We start from the raw sequence: 16,105 nt of genomic DNA, 5'->3' as shown, positions 1-16,105 counted from the left end.
GTTTAATGTACATGACTACCTGTGGGCCCCCGTCTAATGAATTTAAAGTGAAGGGGGTACACAAGTCAGTTATTTCCAACTACCTGATTGACCGAATTGATTGCCAAACAATTGTAGGTGGTTGAGAATATGGTTGGGAGGACAACTGAGAAATCACTAGGAATGGGTTAAAGCTGCCAAGTTTCTAGAAGGCAGATCAGGACTATTGGATGCAGTCAATCCAAGCCTTTGATTCAAATTGTAAACTCTATAAAAGGCAAGAGCCTTCTCTTGTATAGGGTTAGATTTTTTGTAGAAGGTTAGACTTTTAGTAGTTAGACTATTAGGAGCAGCATAGAACTGTTACAGAAATTGTTGTAATAGCAACTAAATCAATATATGAACATTGCAGAATGATGTTTGTTATTTTGGTTTTATTTTGTTTGCATGGTTTCCTTCCAGCTGGTTAGAAGTAGAGTTCAATGATTTTAATGGCAAACTGTGGGAAGTATTTGATGCATTGGGGGCCCGTTGATTGTAGGTCACCGTGCATGGTTAGTATGAACCCAAAACTGTGCTTAGTTCAACTATAGGTATTTGTTTTAGGCTGCGCCAAAATTGGGTGCCTAGATGAGTATCTCCAGTCTGAAAATCCTTCATCCCTTTGGAGCTTGCAATGTTCTTGTCGAGTTGTGAGGGTGTCTTTGGCGAAACAAGAATTGGTTATGGAAATCTGTCTACCCGTAGCACTAGTCATTCCTATCATTGCACTTAGGATCCCTAAACCCTTCTCTTTCGTTATTTATTTCCCAACTTGAGAATTAGCATCGTTAGATGCATACCAGCTTGTTGTGAACATAAGCCCCCTTGTGTTACCAGGAAAACACACCAAACCGTTGAGCCATCTTGCAGTCGTGACCTGACATTTGGAACCTTGAGGTTGTCCCCTTTGATCACTTAAAACAGCATTAGGGATTCCTTATACAAGAGAGGATACGATACTCAACAAATTCTATTTTGTGTTGATCGGAAGGAGTTGGTCAGCCAACTTTAGCCACATCAACACCACCCAACACTATATTCGGATAGTGATTCCTCCCTGTGGCTGTCGTGGTTAACTAATGACTGCTACGCCTTTCCTTGACAACACAGAAACCTTCTTTTGGAACAAATGTCGTTCTGCAACCCTCTTCCTTAATGGCTGAAGCTTAAATAAATGCCTGTCTAAAGTTGCCAATATACTGAACTTCAAAGACAAACTTAGATATCTTTGCCAATCGAACCATTCAATACCTATTTGTTTTTTTGATTCCCCAGACCCTGGTCTTTCACAAGCGTAGGAAATGTTGCAAGAGAGGGTGTACATCCTCCATTGCCAATAAATCTCCATATTACACCAAAAACTCAAACTCCAAGAATCACAAATTCCAAGATGTTCTCTTCAGCATTAAAAACTCTCATTTATAACTCTTTTTGGGCACAAATCCCAATGCACCATAAATGTGGGATAAAAAATTAGTGTAATTAAATTACATTAACTCCTTTTGTCTCCACATTAAAGAGAACTTCTAATTTTTCCCTTTAAACATTAGTCCCAACTTTAAGTTAACACTAAAGTTAACTTTAGGAACTTTTAATTTAATCGCTCGATTGGCTCATTAAATTTGCAAACCTGATGACAAATATTGATCACCATAAATACTAGCATTATAAAATGCATCAAATATTTCCTGCCATTGAGCCACAACTCACTATAAATAGTAAGTATTTGGAAACCCTATCAGAACACCTCCGAATGGCCTGAAACTGAAATTGCCTGGGCCAAATCATTCACTAGTCCCTGTAAAGTCCTCGTTAGCCCTCATGACCAAAGAAAAACGGGCTAACGACACATCATCTGATGTCAAGCTAAAATGGGGACATTACAATTAGCCAAGTTGGTCGATGCTCACAAGAGAAGATCCAATTAAGGATAAAGAGTAATAAGTTTCCAAGACCAATGTTCAATTGAGTGAGTTTTGATCTTTATTTTATATCTAGTTTGATGAAGGGGTGGTACCTCTTGAATGTCGAAGAGACACATCTCTTCTCAACCACTCTTCTTCATAACACAACCAAATCGATCTATTCATGCTTAATGACTATTTGTTAAGCGTTAGCTAATTGCTATTTGTTAATTACTCAAATTGCATATATTAACTGTTGCCCTTAATTATTCCATTCAAGTCGCTGCCTTTGACTTAATCGTTGTCTGATATTACTTTGTCTTAATTGATATTCGTTAATTTTGCTTAGTCATCCTCGGTCGTTTTGGATATGCAGCGATACTCAATTCTGAAGTAATCGGAAACTCTTTTGTTATCATGGATCAATTCATGGATGGCTTATTGGCATCATCCTCTAGAGGTATTCGATATGTTTTGTTGTTTGTTACCACATCGATATCGATATTGTGTTGATTGTTACTTTCAGATTCTGCCAGATTATGTGACTGGTAATAATGCCAATGTTTGGTCTTCATTACACTCGATGATTGAGTCTCTAGATATTATCTTCTCATACTTAGTCAATCTGTTCATTCTATTAACATTAATCTATCTTCTAGTCTTTATTCATCACTATTTTCTCATAAATCTTACCAACCCGAATACCTAATCGATGGAATCATATTCATGAGTCTTCACATATGTATGATGATCGAGATGCAAATATTTTACAGTTGCTTACAAGTCTCCTCCATCGGTGAAGTGATTGGTCTTCATATTAATAGAAGACATAAGTATCATTGTCCTTCATCAAATGAGTCTTCGGTATGCCTTGATTTATCTGAAGTAGTTGATGCTCAATACTTGACTTCATGTCTATAGCTGATCGGTTCCAACTCTTTTGCAATCATCATTCTATCTTTCACCGATGATCCTTGATCAGGATGCATAGTTGGTCCTCATGTTGCCCATCATCACTTTTGGAAAGGTGATCAACATTTGTCTTATCCCTTATAACTCTACTGAAAATCGTCTTATTCATTAGTCTTCATGATTTTCTGAATATGTTATTACTCTAACTATGTATGTACATTACCTCTACTATCTTCTTACTAGCTATCGCTGCTCAAGGTTTGCCACTCCCTTGACCACAAATGTGTTTATTGTTCGTTAACTCTCTTAGGTAAAGATGGGGACGTCACAAAAGTATACTAAAATTCCAAACTATACATCATCATGATCTTTAAAAGCTCTCATTTATGAAAAAACTAAAACCTTTGATGGGATCGTCTCCTCCAATTGTTGCTTCTCCCACTTCTCTTTCTAAGACTTTATTTTGTTCCACTTCAATTGTATGTCTAGATGTTGCCTCTACATCCAAACCCTTGATGTCTTCCACTCCTTCCCCATCTCATCTATAGGATCTTCCAACTCCATGTTTTTAACATTCCTACGATCACTATCCCTTGCTATATTCCCCCTAGAAGACATGAGCAAGAGAGAGAGGCACCAAGATGGGTGAGATGTGGGGTAACTAGAAATATGTAATTTGTTTCTTCTTATCAAGTTTGATATTGTGGCACTTGCTTCTATTCTTTTACGACTAGACCTAAGACATCGAAGAAGCAATTTAGACTACAAAAGAACTGATTTGATTTTGAGAATAGCTATTCCTCCAGAGGAAAAAGCGATATATGATGTTGAGCCAATAGATTTTCAAATGATTGAGACTCATTTTGAAACAAGAACATGGCAAGGTGATGTTAAGCTCTTTGAGGTAGTCCCTGAAAATATTTAAAAAAGAATCCTCAAGGATGGCAAAGGCAAAGCTACACTAACTAAAACTAACTAGCTTAAGGAGTTCATCACTCTGCACAAGCTAGTGACACTTAGATTTTTCAATAGAATTTGGCTTGCCTACTTGCTACTAAAATTGTTCTTCAAAGTCTTTTATGAAATGTTCTGTATAAGTATATCAGTAGATTGAATTGCTTTATTGAATTTGTAGGCTTTTTAATGCAGGTTTGTTTAAAGTTGGTGATTGTGGCTTTGTACGCAATTTCCTGTGTTCTTTTTCCAACCTGTGTCTTTGTTCAAATCAATTCAATTTTTGCATTATACCCTTTTGTGTTGCCTTTGGCTTGAAAGTGTGAATGTTTGTTGATATTCAGATTTCCTTATTAAGCAAAAACACAAAACCTCATATCTTATGTAGAAGGACTGAATAGCTTTGTGCCCTAGCCTAGGGACGAAAAAAAGGTTTTCATTTCTGTTTGTTTATACTACATGCTCAAAGAAAACATACTTGTTCTAGGTTTTTGTTTTAATTTTCCATGTAAGAATATATATCATCTACTTCAGTCTTCAAAAGAAAGCCTCCCATTCAAATTCAAAGAAAACTTATACTTCACATGCTGTTCCATTTTCTGTTGTCCTGAAATGGACAAATTAAAATGCTAACAAGGTTATTAGAGATCTCTTTAAGAAAATTCCAGCTCTACATAGTTCAATGGTCAAACTAAAACAATTCTAGGTTCTTGAAAAAGAACATTTGGTTTGCAGGTTGGTTTATTCTATATATGAGTTTAAGCAAGCTTCTCAAACCTAGTATTGATTGAGATCTTAGCAATTTAATCCTCTAAATAAGTTATTGTGACCCCAATCTCTATATCAAAAAGAGTGGTGAAGAGATAATGGTACTAATTGTCTATATCGACAATCTTGCCATCATTTAGAGCAAAGCTGATATCATTCAATTGGGGGAATCCAATATTTGTTCTTGTTTTCTACATGAGAATATATGCATCCTGCACTATTGTTTAGATGTAGAATTTTAGTAACTTTGTCATGCTATTATCATCATTTACCAAAATCACAATGATGATAGATTACATTTATTTTAGCTATTAAATGGGATATTAGACAAATTAGATTATAGTCAAGCAAATTATTAGTTGTTTAATTTTCTAATATAGGTAGAATGTTCCATCTATTCAAGGCATGTAATATTTTTTTATTTGTGTATTTGTTAAATGGTTGTGGTATTTCTTATGGGGCTATCACGACTTGTATATCAATCCTAAATCACGTAGTACTAAGTAGACCATAGAGGGTCCACATCTACTTCCTGATCCAAGTGATCCATATCAAACAAATAACTAGAAGTAGATTGTTAAGAGTCCACATCTCATTTCCAAACCATGTTATATAACACACCAAGTGCCCACCACCACCTTAGTATCCTCTAATCTCCTTTTACAATAGATTTCTTTTGGCTCCTATGCATGCCAAAAACACCCACTACTCACCATTCCAACAGCAAAGGAACAATAAAAACTCAGTAAAAGTCAAGTATGGTAAGCTCTCAACAAGTTGATTAAAAATGCAGCATCAACTCCTAGTATGACACTTAGTAATTAGCTTTACTCCTGACTGATACAGAGTATCTCATCATCAACATATATTCACATTAAACTTCTTCAACATAAAAGTGCATATATAGCTCAAGAAATGAAAATTTCCCTTCAATTACAATACTTGTATGCTAGGAAAGTTCGAAAACAATTCTAAGTTTGTCCTCTAAAAATATATAATACAACTCATCGTAGAGCTTAGTAACAAAGAAAGTATTATTTCCTAGTGTTTCTTTGGGTTTCATGGATGGGGACACAATCTTGTGGATGGCAAAAAAGTTTCAAATTTTAGGAACAGTGGGGCCATCACTATAAAAGTAATGTATAAAAAATAATATTTGAATTTTTAAAATACAAATAATTTAGTAAATCCAACTTAAGCAGAAGTACAACTGACTACAATTTGTACCAAAACTATAGGTGGATTCGAACTTAAATTTTGCCTAAATTTTTTTTTTAAATTCACTTTAATGTAATTCGTTACCAAACTAATAAATAAATTTGCTTTTAACTTTCACCTAAAATTTCTTCAAGGCTTTTTTTGCAGTGTTAACAATCTGGAAACATGTTTCTTCCATTTACAAATTAGTTTGCTTTGATAGTGTAATAATAATTGATAATTCATAACCACTTAGGCTACAAAACTAATTTCTTGTTAAAAAGGGCTTTACTTCGGAAGCAGCACAGACAATGCTGATTATGGTGCTCTAGGTTGTTGATTTGAAAATTTTAGGTGATATTTTAAAGTGATTATCAAATCATTTACCTAAAGCACTATAATCAGCTTATGACATTAACATGTTTTTCATACATAACATGGTCGGAATTCCATCTGGTGAAAGACACGAGACAAAAATTACCTTATCTATCTTCTCACACCATAACCAAGGGAACTACTTCAACACAGAGAAACTTCATAAGCCTACATAAAAGCTTCCTCTCCACATGTTATTCAAATCTAGTGGGTGCTCCAAGGAAATCTTGTTCTCAAGATCTACATTAAAAACACATACTTTATATCCAAAAAGGCATGATCCATCTTACAATAGTTATAAATCTATATTGCTGAATTGCTCAAAAACTAGGCCGATTCTGAGTATGAAACGTCACAGGCCCCCAAAAAGAGTTCACCGTACCCACGTACCAGAACCCGTACCCAATTCAGCAGCTTAGTTATAAATTAATAAACACCCTTATTGCCATCTTTGCTATGGCTTTTTTTGGTGCTTTGTTGATTTATAGCTAGGTCGGATCCCTTGCTTGGGCCGACCTAGTTCTCTTAATTGCTAATTGGCCTTTGGCCTTAGCAATTTGCAATTTCTCTTATCGAGTCCTATTTGGGTGATTTATGCCAAATACATATGTAACGTGCTGTGACTTGCATATAGGTCATGACCTATATTAATGTATAATGTGTGGACCTAATTCAGTTTGGCGCCACCTCTAATACATTTGATTTATGCTAGCCGACTTGAAGAATTAAAGGTCAAGTCACCTATAAGTACAAAGTACTTATCATTGTTCATCTCATCTTCAGTGAACTATCTCTGCAATACAACAGCGAACATCTGTAGATGCACAGCAAACACCATTGGAAGCATAGCGAACACCCTTGAAGGTCAGCGAACTCCATCCGAAGGGCAGCAAACCTTCCTTTCTGACAGCAGTCTTCACTTGAAGGTCAGCGAACTGTCATTGAAGGCCGTGGACATCATCAGCGAACTTCATCTTTGTGACAGCAACATCTGCAGATAAGTTCACTATTACAGTGTGCCCTAGCTGGAAGATATTACTGTGTTTAGTTTGCTGATAGCTTCAAGTGTTGAAGCTCATTATAAAGATTCAATTGGTTATTGTTTAATAAAGATCTGAGATATTGTAGCTGGGTTTTTCACCTCCAAGAGGGAGGTTTTCCCAGGGTATAAGCGTGTTATGTGTGTGCTTTACTTTAGTTTGGTTTTCTGTTCTATACTGTTAATCTGATCACTAAAAGCTAACACTTTTGCCACATTTAGGCATCTTATAGATAGTGTTCCATGGAGCCATGACCCTAATAGAGTCATCTCAGATGTTTCTGAGAGTCGCCACCAGACCCCATATTTTCTGCATTTTCTTCAAATCCCTGAGACATTTCACAAAAAAAAAAAAAGTCTCGGGGATGTTTACATTTTAAGGGATTATCCAGGGAAGTTTTAACACCCTTCGGACATTCCAATCTGCAGATGACCTTATTAGAGAATCATATTATCAGCTACGTCAACAATTTTTTAAAAACAGAAGCGTTTTCAAATAGTTATCTTCATGGTTATTGATAATATAATATTCAAGAATCAAACAGTATATATTTGTATTTACATGTTTCAGTCAATGTTGAGTTCACCATTCAAAGTTCAATACTCAATGTCATATGTTACTTGAATTTGAACTCTTCCAAAGTATTTATGTTTCAAAAATTAAAACAAAATGGGCTTGAAGAAAGATTGCATATGAAAGTTCTATAACATATTCTAGATCACTCCTTGTGGCCATCATTGGGATGATTGATACATCGATATTATTTTCCACTAAATATTAATTGTTTTCCATTCTATGCAATGTCCTCTAAAGACCCTTTTCTTCTGGAAACTGTGGTTAGTAAAACCTTGACGTATCTAATTTGTAATGATATTTTATAGTATAATTGTACAAATGAAAAGCTATACAAAATTGTGCTCTAACTTCTGTTTCCTGCTTTTGTTTTCTATTTCTTTTTTGAAAAGAAAAAAAATATTTCATGTTTGCAGTAGATCACTTGTTGCCATAGTGTCAAGGATTTAGGGCCTTACAACCAAGTAAATTCAAGCATACAAGGAGTTCAAGATTTTGAGGTGATGCAGTTGCTAACTTGAACCAAGCATGCAAATACATCATGAATAAATGCTTGGTACGATCCCAGTAATCTGGGCTTTCCAAAAAGGTGAATCGTGTAACAATTACCTTTTCTGAAACAGTATTGCATTCAATATAAATTTTACATAAACAATCCATAAAAACTTCCTCTAAAAGTTTGACATTTCAATATCATTTTTTTATTATCATGCAGCTATTGCCATAAGAAATATGAAACAGGTGATGTTTTTATCCCTATAATTAGTTAGGTTGAGAAATAAGGAAGGTCTAGAGTAAATTGAAGCTTCAACATAAACTATATCGTAAAAATAGCTTAAGATGCAAAAAATCTATTCTTATCAACATACCAAAATATAACATGCAGCTGTCCTATACCATCGTCTTTGAAAGCAATCCTCGAACAAACTGAAAAAGAAACAGCAAATGAAAGCATGTGACAAGATATCAACATTAGTATCATTCAATATGGATGAAATTCTCACATGAAGATTATTTTGCCATGTATTATAAGAGAAAAATAGACAAAGCATAACATTGGCCTCATAACACTAATAGAAAAAATAATATCAACTTTACATGGAAATATAATCATTGCAAAAGATTTGATAAATGGTGGTGTCCCAGATCAATGTACAGATTAAGAAAATGACATAAATGAAATGACAGTTCTATGCAAAACAGATTCTTAGAAAATTGGATAACCTTTGAAAGAGTCCTTTATACTGTCCATTGCCATGCCACCGTAACAGATAATCTCCAAAACACTCACCCTAATACATGCAACTGGAACAAGATTGGGCATATCAATGGGCAAAGCTGAATAATCATTATGCAGTGGTTGACTACTAATGTCCTCCCCCCCCCCCCCACCCTTCCCATAATAAGCATACTGACATGAAAGTGTCTGCAACTCAAGACGTTTGTTAAGCTTTCAAGGAGTATACAAGTTATAAACACAGCGGGTACTCACAAGTTGTTCTGCCCAATGATTGCAAACCAAGTCAGTTGATACGTTCCTAAGTTACCCAACAAAATCTTCAAAGAAACTCAATTGGAATTAGAGAGTCCAACAAAGAGAATTGGTCTAGGAAATGCAAGGGAATAAAAAACTAAAACCCCAAAAAGTGACCTTTGCTATCACTTTCGCTCTCAAAAATTTAAATCTCAGCTGCATGAAGTGATTGCCAAGCAATTGTGTAAGGATTTATAGACAATTGGAGTGCATTTTAATAGGCATTTCCTTACATTTTTATTCCTATTTTCTTTCCTATTTCAAAACCCTACTAATTAGTTTTTGTTAATGTCTACATTCCATAATCTAGTCTTTGTTAATGTCTACAAGGCATAAAGTGTGCAAGGCATTAAAAAATGTAGGAAGAACCCTTCATGGAAGTATGACACACCAGGTGCAGTCAAGGGCATGGTAACCTAAAATTATTGCAGGTTTAATATAAGATAAGGTATCAAATGTCTCAAATACTACCTTGCTCGAATAACTGGCCAAGATGTCAAGTTGTGTGACCAAGACAACAAAGAAAAGTAACAACATTTGATGTCCCTATTTTCCAGCTATAACAAAGAGAAAATCTAGAGGACAACAAAGGAAGTCGTTGCATCCATGATGAAAATTCTGGCCCTAATTTAATGAGATTTTTTTACTGGCCCTAATTTAATGATATTATTTTACTGACCCATGGATTTGGCATTCCTCCACCAACACTAAAGAGAGTTCAAGAAACACTATTTCACCTAGCTCCTTCAATCCTCACAATGTTCCACATGCACAGCCTTTTCTCTAAGGCACTACTTCAAAATGAGATAAGAATGGTTTCCGTAAAGTTTTGGCACTACAAAAAATACCATTCAATATGGCAAGCAACCCAAATTGCAATGCATTGGAATTTTTGTCAACGCCTGATTTAAGACACCAGCTCTGCATGATTTCTAATTTGAAAATGAATCAGTCAACAGGACTGATATCTCACTAAGTTCTCTTCACTTACTAACAAGACTAAGTCAAGACCCGAAGATAAAAGCAAACAAACAATAGAGAACTAATGGAGTAATTGGAGTCGAAAATTAGTTCAAAAGCCTCACTTGTGGTTTAAATACCCAAAGTACTTCACCATTTAGAAAAAACTACAATTCCATGGCGTTTCGGGGACAAGGATAGGGGGACATGTTTATAGGACATTTCCTATAGAGCCAAAATTAGGGGACAAAAGGGGACAGAGTATACAAATTTGAAATATATATGTGTGTGTGTGTGTGTGTGCGCGCGCGCATGAATTTTTCAAAATATATTAATATATTATAGAGAGAGAGGGAAAGAGATATAGATATGTCAATAACTGATAACAACAATATCAAAATGTAAATAAATCATGCGAGTAGTAGTATAACTATATAATAAATTTCAATAAAGCATTATAACAGCAATCTTAAACATCAAAAAACCATGGTCTATCAATATCCAAAAGTTTCAAACATCAAAATGCATTGTACAACAGTCTTTGAAATTAAGCCTCATTCGGGCTATCAATATCCAAAGACTCAGAACCATTTGAGTCACTACCACCCTCTGCCAAAAGTGGATCATCCAATGGCAGTCTAACTAGTCCTAGTGGCACCTCCTCCTCATCAAACTACCTAATATCTTTAGGATCAACATCCCAACGTGTTGTTGGAGTTTGTCGATACTCAATAGTTTGTTGGTCCTAATGTCTCAAGGCACCACGAACTGCAGCTCGTTTTGAAGTAAGTCTATTTCTCTTAATGTAGTGGATGAAGCCATAGGTGGACTGATTCCTCTCTGCAGCAGAGGGAGGAACTAGCAATCTAGGAGAGCAAACAAATGGCAAGTTGTTTCAATTTTGGTGTGTCTCTCCCATGAAATTTCCACCGTACAATGGGGTTTTGTTGTGCAATGGTGGCCCTATGCATCCTAGCCTCTGGTTTGCTGAATGTAGGACTTTGAAGATCGTCAAACTTAAGCCACTGCCCTCAAAAAATGGTTGCCTGGTCATTGCTATACATTTTAGCAAGGGTTGTAAGCCCCTCTATCACTTCTTCATCCTAAGAAGGAAGCACTTGGCCAGGTCTAGGTGCATACCACTTCGAGTAAAGAGAATAGGTAAGCATATGAAGAGGGGTGTTCATTGTATTCCACCTCTTTGTGACGCCTCGTAAAATTGTGATTCAGGATCTTTTGACTAATTACTTGCTTCATTTGATCAAAGCATGCTATCAAAATCTCATAGATCTCTCCTAGGCTAGGAGAGTCTATATCTGCATACCAAATTACCCCAATAACTGGTGATATGATATAGCAAATATTCCTGCAATAGAAATTTAAAAAATTTAAACGTTTTAGTGTAAAACAAAGTGTAACAAATTCAAAATAAATAAATAAATCAGATTTCTTACTTGATATTGGCCCACCAAGACTCACAAGTACTCTTTCTCTAACTTTCACCCCTTCACGTGTCTTTGATTGAGGCCAACTTTTCTAGTCTGGACAAACAACCATGGATTTTAAAGCATCCTACACCTCCAACATCCTCTCCAATGGAATAGAATAGCTAGCATCTCTAGTCTCAACTGGTTTGAGAAATTCTTTCTTTGCATAAGACTAGAATAGTGCAAGTGAAGTGTGATGGTTACATACAAACATTTCTATGTCTCTAGCCTATGCCAATGCTGCCTTCACTCAATCTATTTTGCCAATGTCTTTCAAAGCATTATTAAAAGCATGTACACAACATGGAGTCCAAAAAATATGTTTCTAAGCACTCTCAATCATTGAATCGGCTAGCTTACAAACATGAGCTGAATCTATCACAACTTGCACTAAATTAGAAAGCCCAACCTCCTCTATGGCCTCCCTTAAAATGCCAAACTAGAAATCAACATCCTTAACTTTTCTAGAACAATCAAAAGATCGAAGAAAGTATGAACCAGCAAGCCATGTAACAATGACATTAATGCGTGGCCTATGTCAAATATCAATCCACCCATCCATGACAATGGAACAACCAGTCCTAATCCATGTTCGCCTCATCTCGTCCATCATCATGATAGCTTTTGAATATTGTTTGTCAAGGAGGGAGGTACGCAATCTATGTTCTTCAGGGGGGGCATAAGAGAGTCCAACTGTCAATATATCTCTCACCATAGTTTCGAAATAAGGTGACCTTGCCAAATGAAATGGAAGAGCAAGTGCGTAAAAGAATTTGGCCACTGCATCATTAGCTTGCTCGCATTTTAGCACATTCTTAACCCCATCACTAAAGTTTTCTCACTTGCTTTCCTCTTTCCTTTATCACCACTCTCTCCAACTAATACATTGGAAGAGGCACCCAAATCAATAGATGGCTGTTTTTTAATTGTGAGTTGTAATGATTTTGTCCTCACTTACTCCGACCAATTTTGCCATTTCAATTTGTTGTTCCAATGTTATTGCCTCACAAACTCCAACACCTTTTCCACTCTCACCCACTAGAAGGCTTGTAACCCTAGTATAACTTCCATGGTAATGAGTGTTGCAAACATGAAAAGGTCACTTCTTGCTGCCCTCATTATTTTTGCCCTTGTTGGTGGTCACATTTGTGGCAAACTGGCTGTGGCTCAACCTCCATCCTGGTTGTAGCTCCAGCTACTCTTGGCACTGACAATGACTCCTCATCATCCACGTCCTCCTCAATGTCATCCAATGTGAATCCAAACCCACCCTCCTCCATAGCCTGCCTCTCCAAATCATAGATGTCATCCTCGGTAAACAATGGAGGTTGCTCTTGTGTTGTCCAATCACTATAAGGATCTACATCATCCAAATCAATTGGACTAGTTGGTGTTTCCTCTACCATCCTTGTGCGCAGCCAAAAATTATATTGCACAAAGACAACGTCATTGAGGCATTTTTGAGCTAGCTTGATCTCCTTCGTGTGGATGGCCTCGAACAAGCTCCAATTGCACTCACAATTGGATGAACTACAAGGCTGGCATAAGATTCTAAGGGCAATTTTTTGCAGATTTAAGGTATTTCCACCCAACTTCACCACCAAGCATCTACAAAATAAATATTGAGGAGTTAGAAAGCAAAGTGAAAACATATTTTATCAAATTATCAATAGTTGTAAGTTACAACTTGTAACTTGTAAACTTGTAAATTTGAAGTTTGTAGCTTGTAAGATACATGTAAAAGACTCCAAATATTATACTTGGGGTTTGAGTGGTTCTTCCTCTCTTGGCCAACTCTGAAGAGAATATCTTACCGCTTACTTCCTTGTAAATTTGGAATTCGGCCATAACGAGGTCTCTCACCTCAACCTCAAGTATCATCCTTTGAATACATGTAGTGAGGCCCTCCATGACCTCTCCATTGGGATATGAGTAGGAATCCTCGAACTTAAAATGAGGGTTGAAGAAGTATCCTGCTACATGAATGAGTTGGTGGAGCTAATTGTTCCACCTCCTATCAATAATTTCCCATATGGGATCAATTTGGTTGTCCCCCTTGTAGTAATTTTTGATAGACTCCTTGGCCCTATCCATGGCCTCATAAGCATACCCCCTTGGGGTTTGATCCCCATCTACCAAGTGGAGAACTCTAAACAAGAGCTCTGACACCTACAATTGAAAAATACAAAGTACAAAAAGATTAATCATTAAGGTTACAAATTAATAATGAGAGGCTTGAATCAAAAGAAATTAAATATTCAAGTTTTGAAGTTACCTTCATAGTCTCTGCAGCTCTTTGTGCAAATAGGTTGTTGAAGACTATGCATGCAACATCCTCTCCTCCAAGCTTCTTTGAATAAGTTGAGTCTAGCCATGCTTGACTCACAAACATTTGTTTCAAAGTGTCAATGCACCAAGAATGCTTTGCATCGTTAAGAAAATTGTTGCAAACCTTGTTACACTTGCTCTTACCAACTCTTTCCCTTGGGTGTGTTCTCTCATCAAGTGAAGAACCCAAGGGTGATTGTAGATGTATTTTGTGATCCTCCTTGCATCTTTTACAACTAGTGTCACCCAATCAAGTTTTCTTATGTCCTCCAAAAGAAGATCAAGGACATGTGCTACACAAGGTGTCTAAAAAAAAGTGGGGTGTTTCTCTTGGAGGATTCTACCTATTGCCACATATGCTATTGCATTATCGGTTATTATTTGCACGACATTTTCAACTCCACCTCCACGACAATTTTCTCCAACATAAGAGCCAGAGTTTCAGCATTTTTCACCTTGTTGGAGGCATCCACCAATTTCAAGAACACCGCATTATTCTTGCAAGCAACCTAAAAATTAACGATGGTGCGGTTTTGGCTATCTGTCCACCCATCGAAGAGAATAGTGCAGCCATATTTTTTCCATTCATTTCTTTCATCTTCCACCACTCGTCTTGCCCTATCAACTACATTTGTGAGCAACTTACAAGTACGAAGTGAAATTAAGTCTTAGTACACAATTTTGATTAAAAAAACAATAAAAACATTTAAAAACTAAAACAAGTGGACTAAGTTACTAACCAAATTAAGCCAATAAGAATTGTCTGCCACATTGAATGGGATGTTGTTGAAGTACAAAAAAACGGCGCATGCAATGTCTGTTAGCTCATGCACCTCCCTATTCCACCCAATTGCCTCTAAAGATGGTTGTGCTCCAGGTGTGTTCATGTGCACAAAATAATCACCTATAGACTGCAGCACTGTTGGTGGTGCAGTTGGTGCTCTATTAGAAGTAGTTGAAGTGGTGGCTGAGGTAGTGTTGGATTTGCGGATACATTGGCCACGAAGAGAGCCCACTAAGAGAGCCACTATGCCCTAAAGTGTTGCTTCTTCTTCTTCAAAGTCGATTGGAGCACCTTGAGATTCAGCTATGGATGCTCTCATGGCTAGTTTTGCCCTCTCCCTTTGCAACTTTTTCTCTTCCCGATTGCAGGTAAGGCATTAACTTCTCTTTTTATTTCCTTTGTAGCCCCAAGAAAACCCCTAGCATCATGCTTATTGATGCCTGCAAGGTGGTATTTCAAACAGTTTATGCCTCCATGAAATAGTTTTTCACATTTAATGCATATTACCGACCCAGGTTCCAGTCCTTCAAAGGCATACTTCCAAGCCTTGTCTCTAGCACCTTTAGGATGAGTGCCACATAGCTAGATAGGCATGCATCTACTGATAGGGCAGACCCTGAAGCTGAACCAACCGTAGAACCTTCTCTACTTGCCATTATAAATTAACTGTTAAACTACACATACAAAGTGAAAACACAAAGTTTATATTTTCATTAAAAAATATTGCAAACAAACTAAATTAGTTTAAAGAATTTTAGACATCATTGAAAGTTGAAAAGATAAAGTGTTAGGGTTTGAATTTTTTTGGAAAAGTAGAGATTCTTGAAAAAAAAGTGAAAAAATAAGTAAAAATTGTCAAAAAATAGTGTTAAATCTTATCCATTGGACTCTAAATCAATTTAGACTACTTAGGAAAGGCCATTGTTGATTTTCTATTAACCTAGATGCAACAAAAGAGATAAAAGATTTTCAAAAAATCATAAAACCTACCTGGGAATCCGATTTTCTTTCAAAATCCACTTCAAATCTACTCCAAATCTGCTTATAATCGACTAAAATTGATACAAATTACATTGGAGAGGCTTGGGAGTGTGTTTTTCCTCTTGAGCAACGAAAAAGAACACTAAAAATGAAATAATAACTTGATTTTTGATGCCACTGCCCTTTTACACCTGGGCAGCCGAGTTTTTGGGCAAGTAAATGGCGAGTTTACTCACCAAGCCAAAAAAATCACTACTCAGCAAGTAGTCCATGTATGATTTTACGAG

The 16,105-nt window shown here is 36.4% G+C and overlaps 1 protein-coding gene across 2 annotated transcripts in view; it reads right to left on the bottom strand.

Annotated features, from left to right (window-relative positions):
• The window catches only part of LOC131049756 (uncharacterized), a 137,321-nt gene that overhangs the window by 37,442 nt on the left and 83,774 nt on the right, over nucleotides 1-16,105 (bottom strand). For both annotated transcript variants that reach the window (XR_009106805.2, XM_057983821.2), the window contains exon 15: nucleotides 8,614-8,671. Coding sequence is in view for 1 of the 2 variants with exons in the window: in XM_057983821.2 (XP_057839804.1) it covers nucleotides 8,614-8,671 (58 nt within the window). In the remaining variant the exon portion in view is untranslated. The remainder of the gene's footprint in view (nucleotides 1-8,613; nucleotides 8,672-16,105) is intronic.

Source organism: Cryptomeria japonica, chromosome 2 (assembly GCF_030272615.1).
Source record: "Cryptomeria japonica chromosome 2, Sugi_1.0, whole genome shotgun sequence".
NCBI classification, from domain to species: domain Eukaryota; kingdom Viridiplantae; phylum Streptophyta; class Pinopsida; order Cupressales; family Cupressaceae; genus Cryptomeria; species Cryptomeria japonica.
The sequence above is the reverse complement of the archived record's forward strand: the minus strand, read 5'-3'. Positions and strand labels throughout refer to the sequence as shown.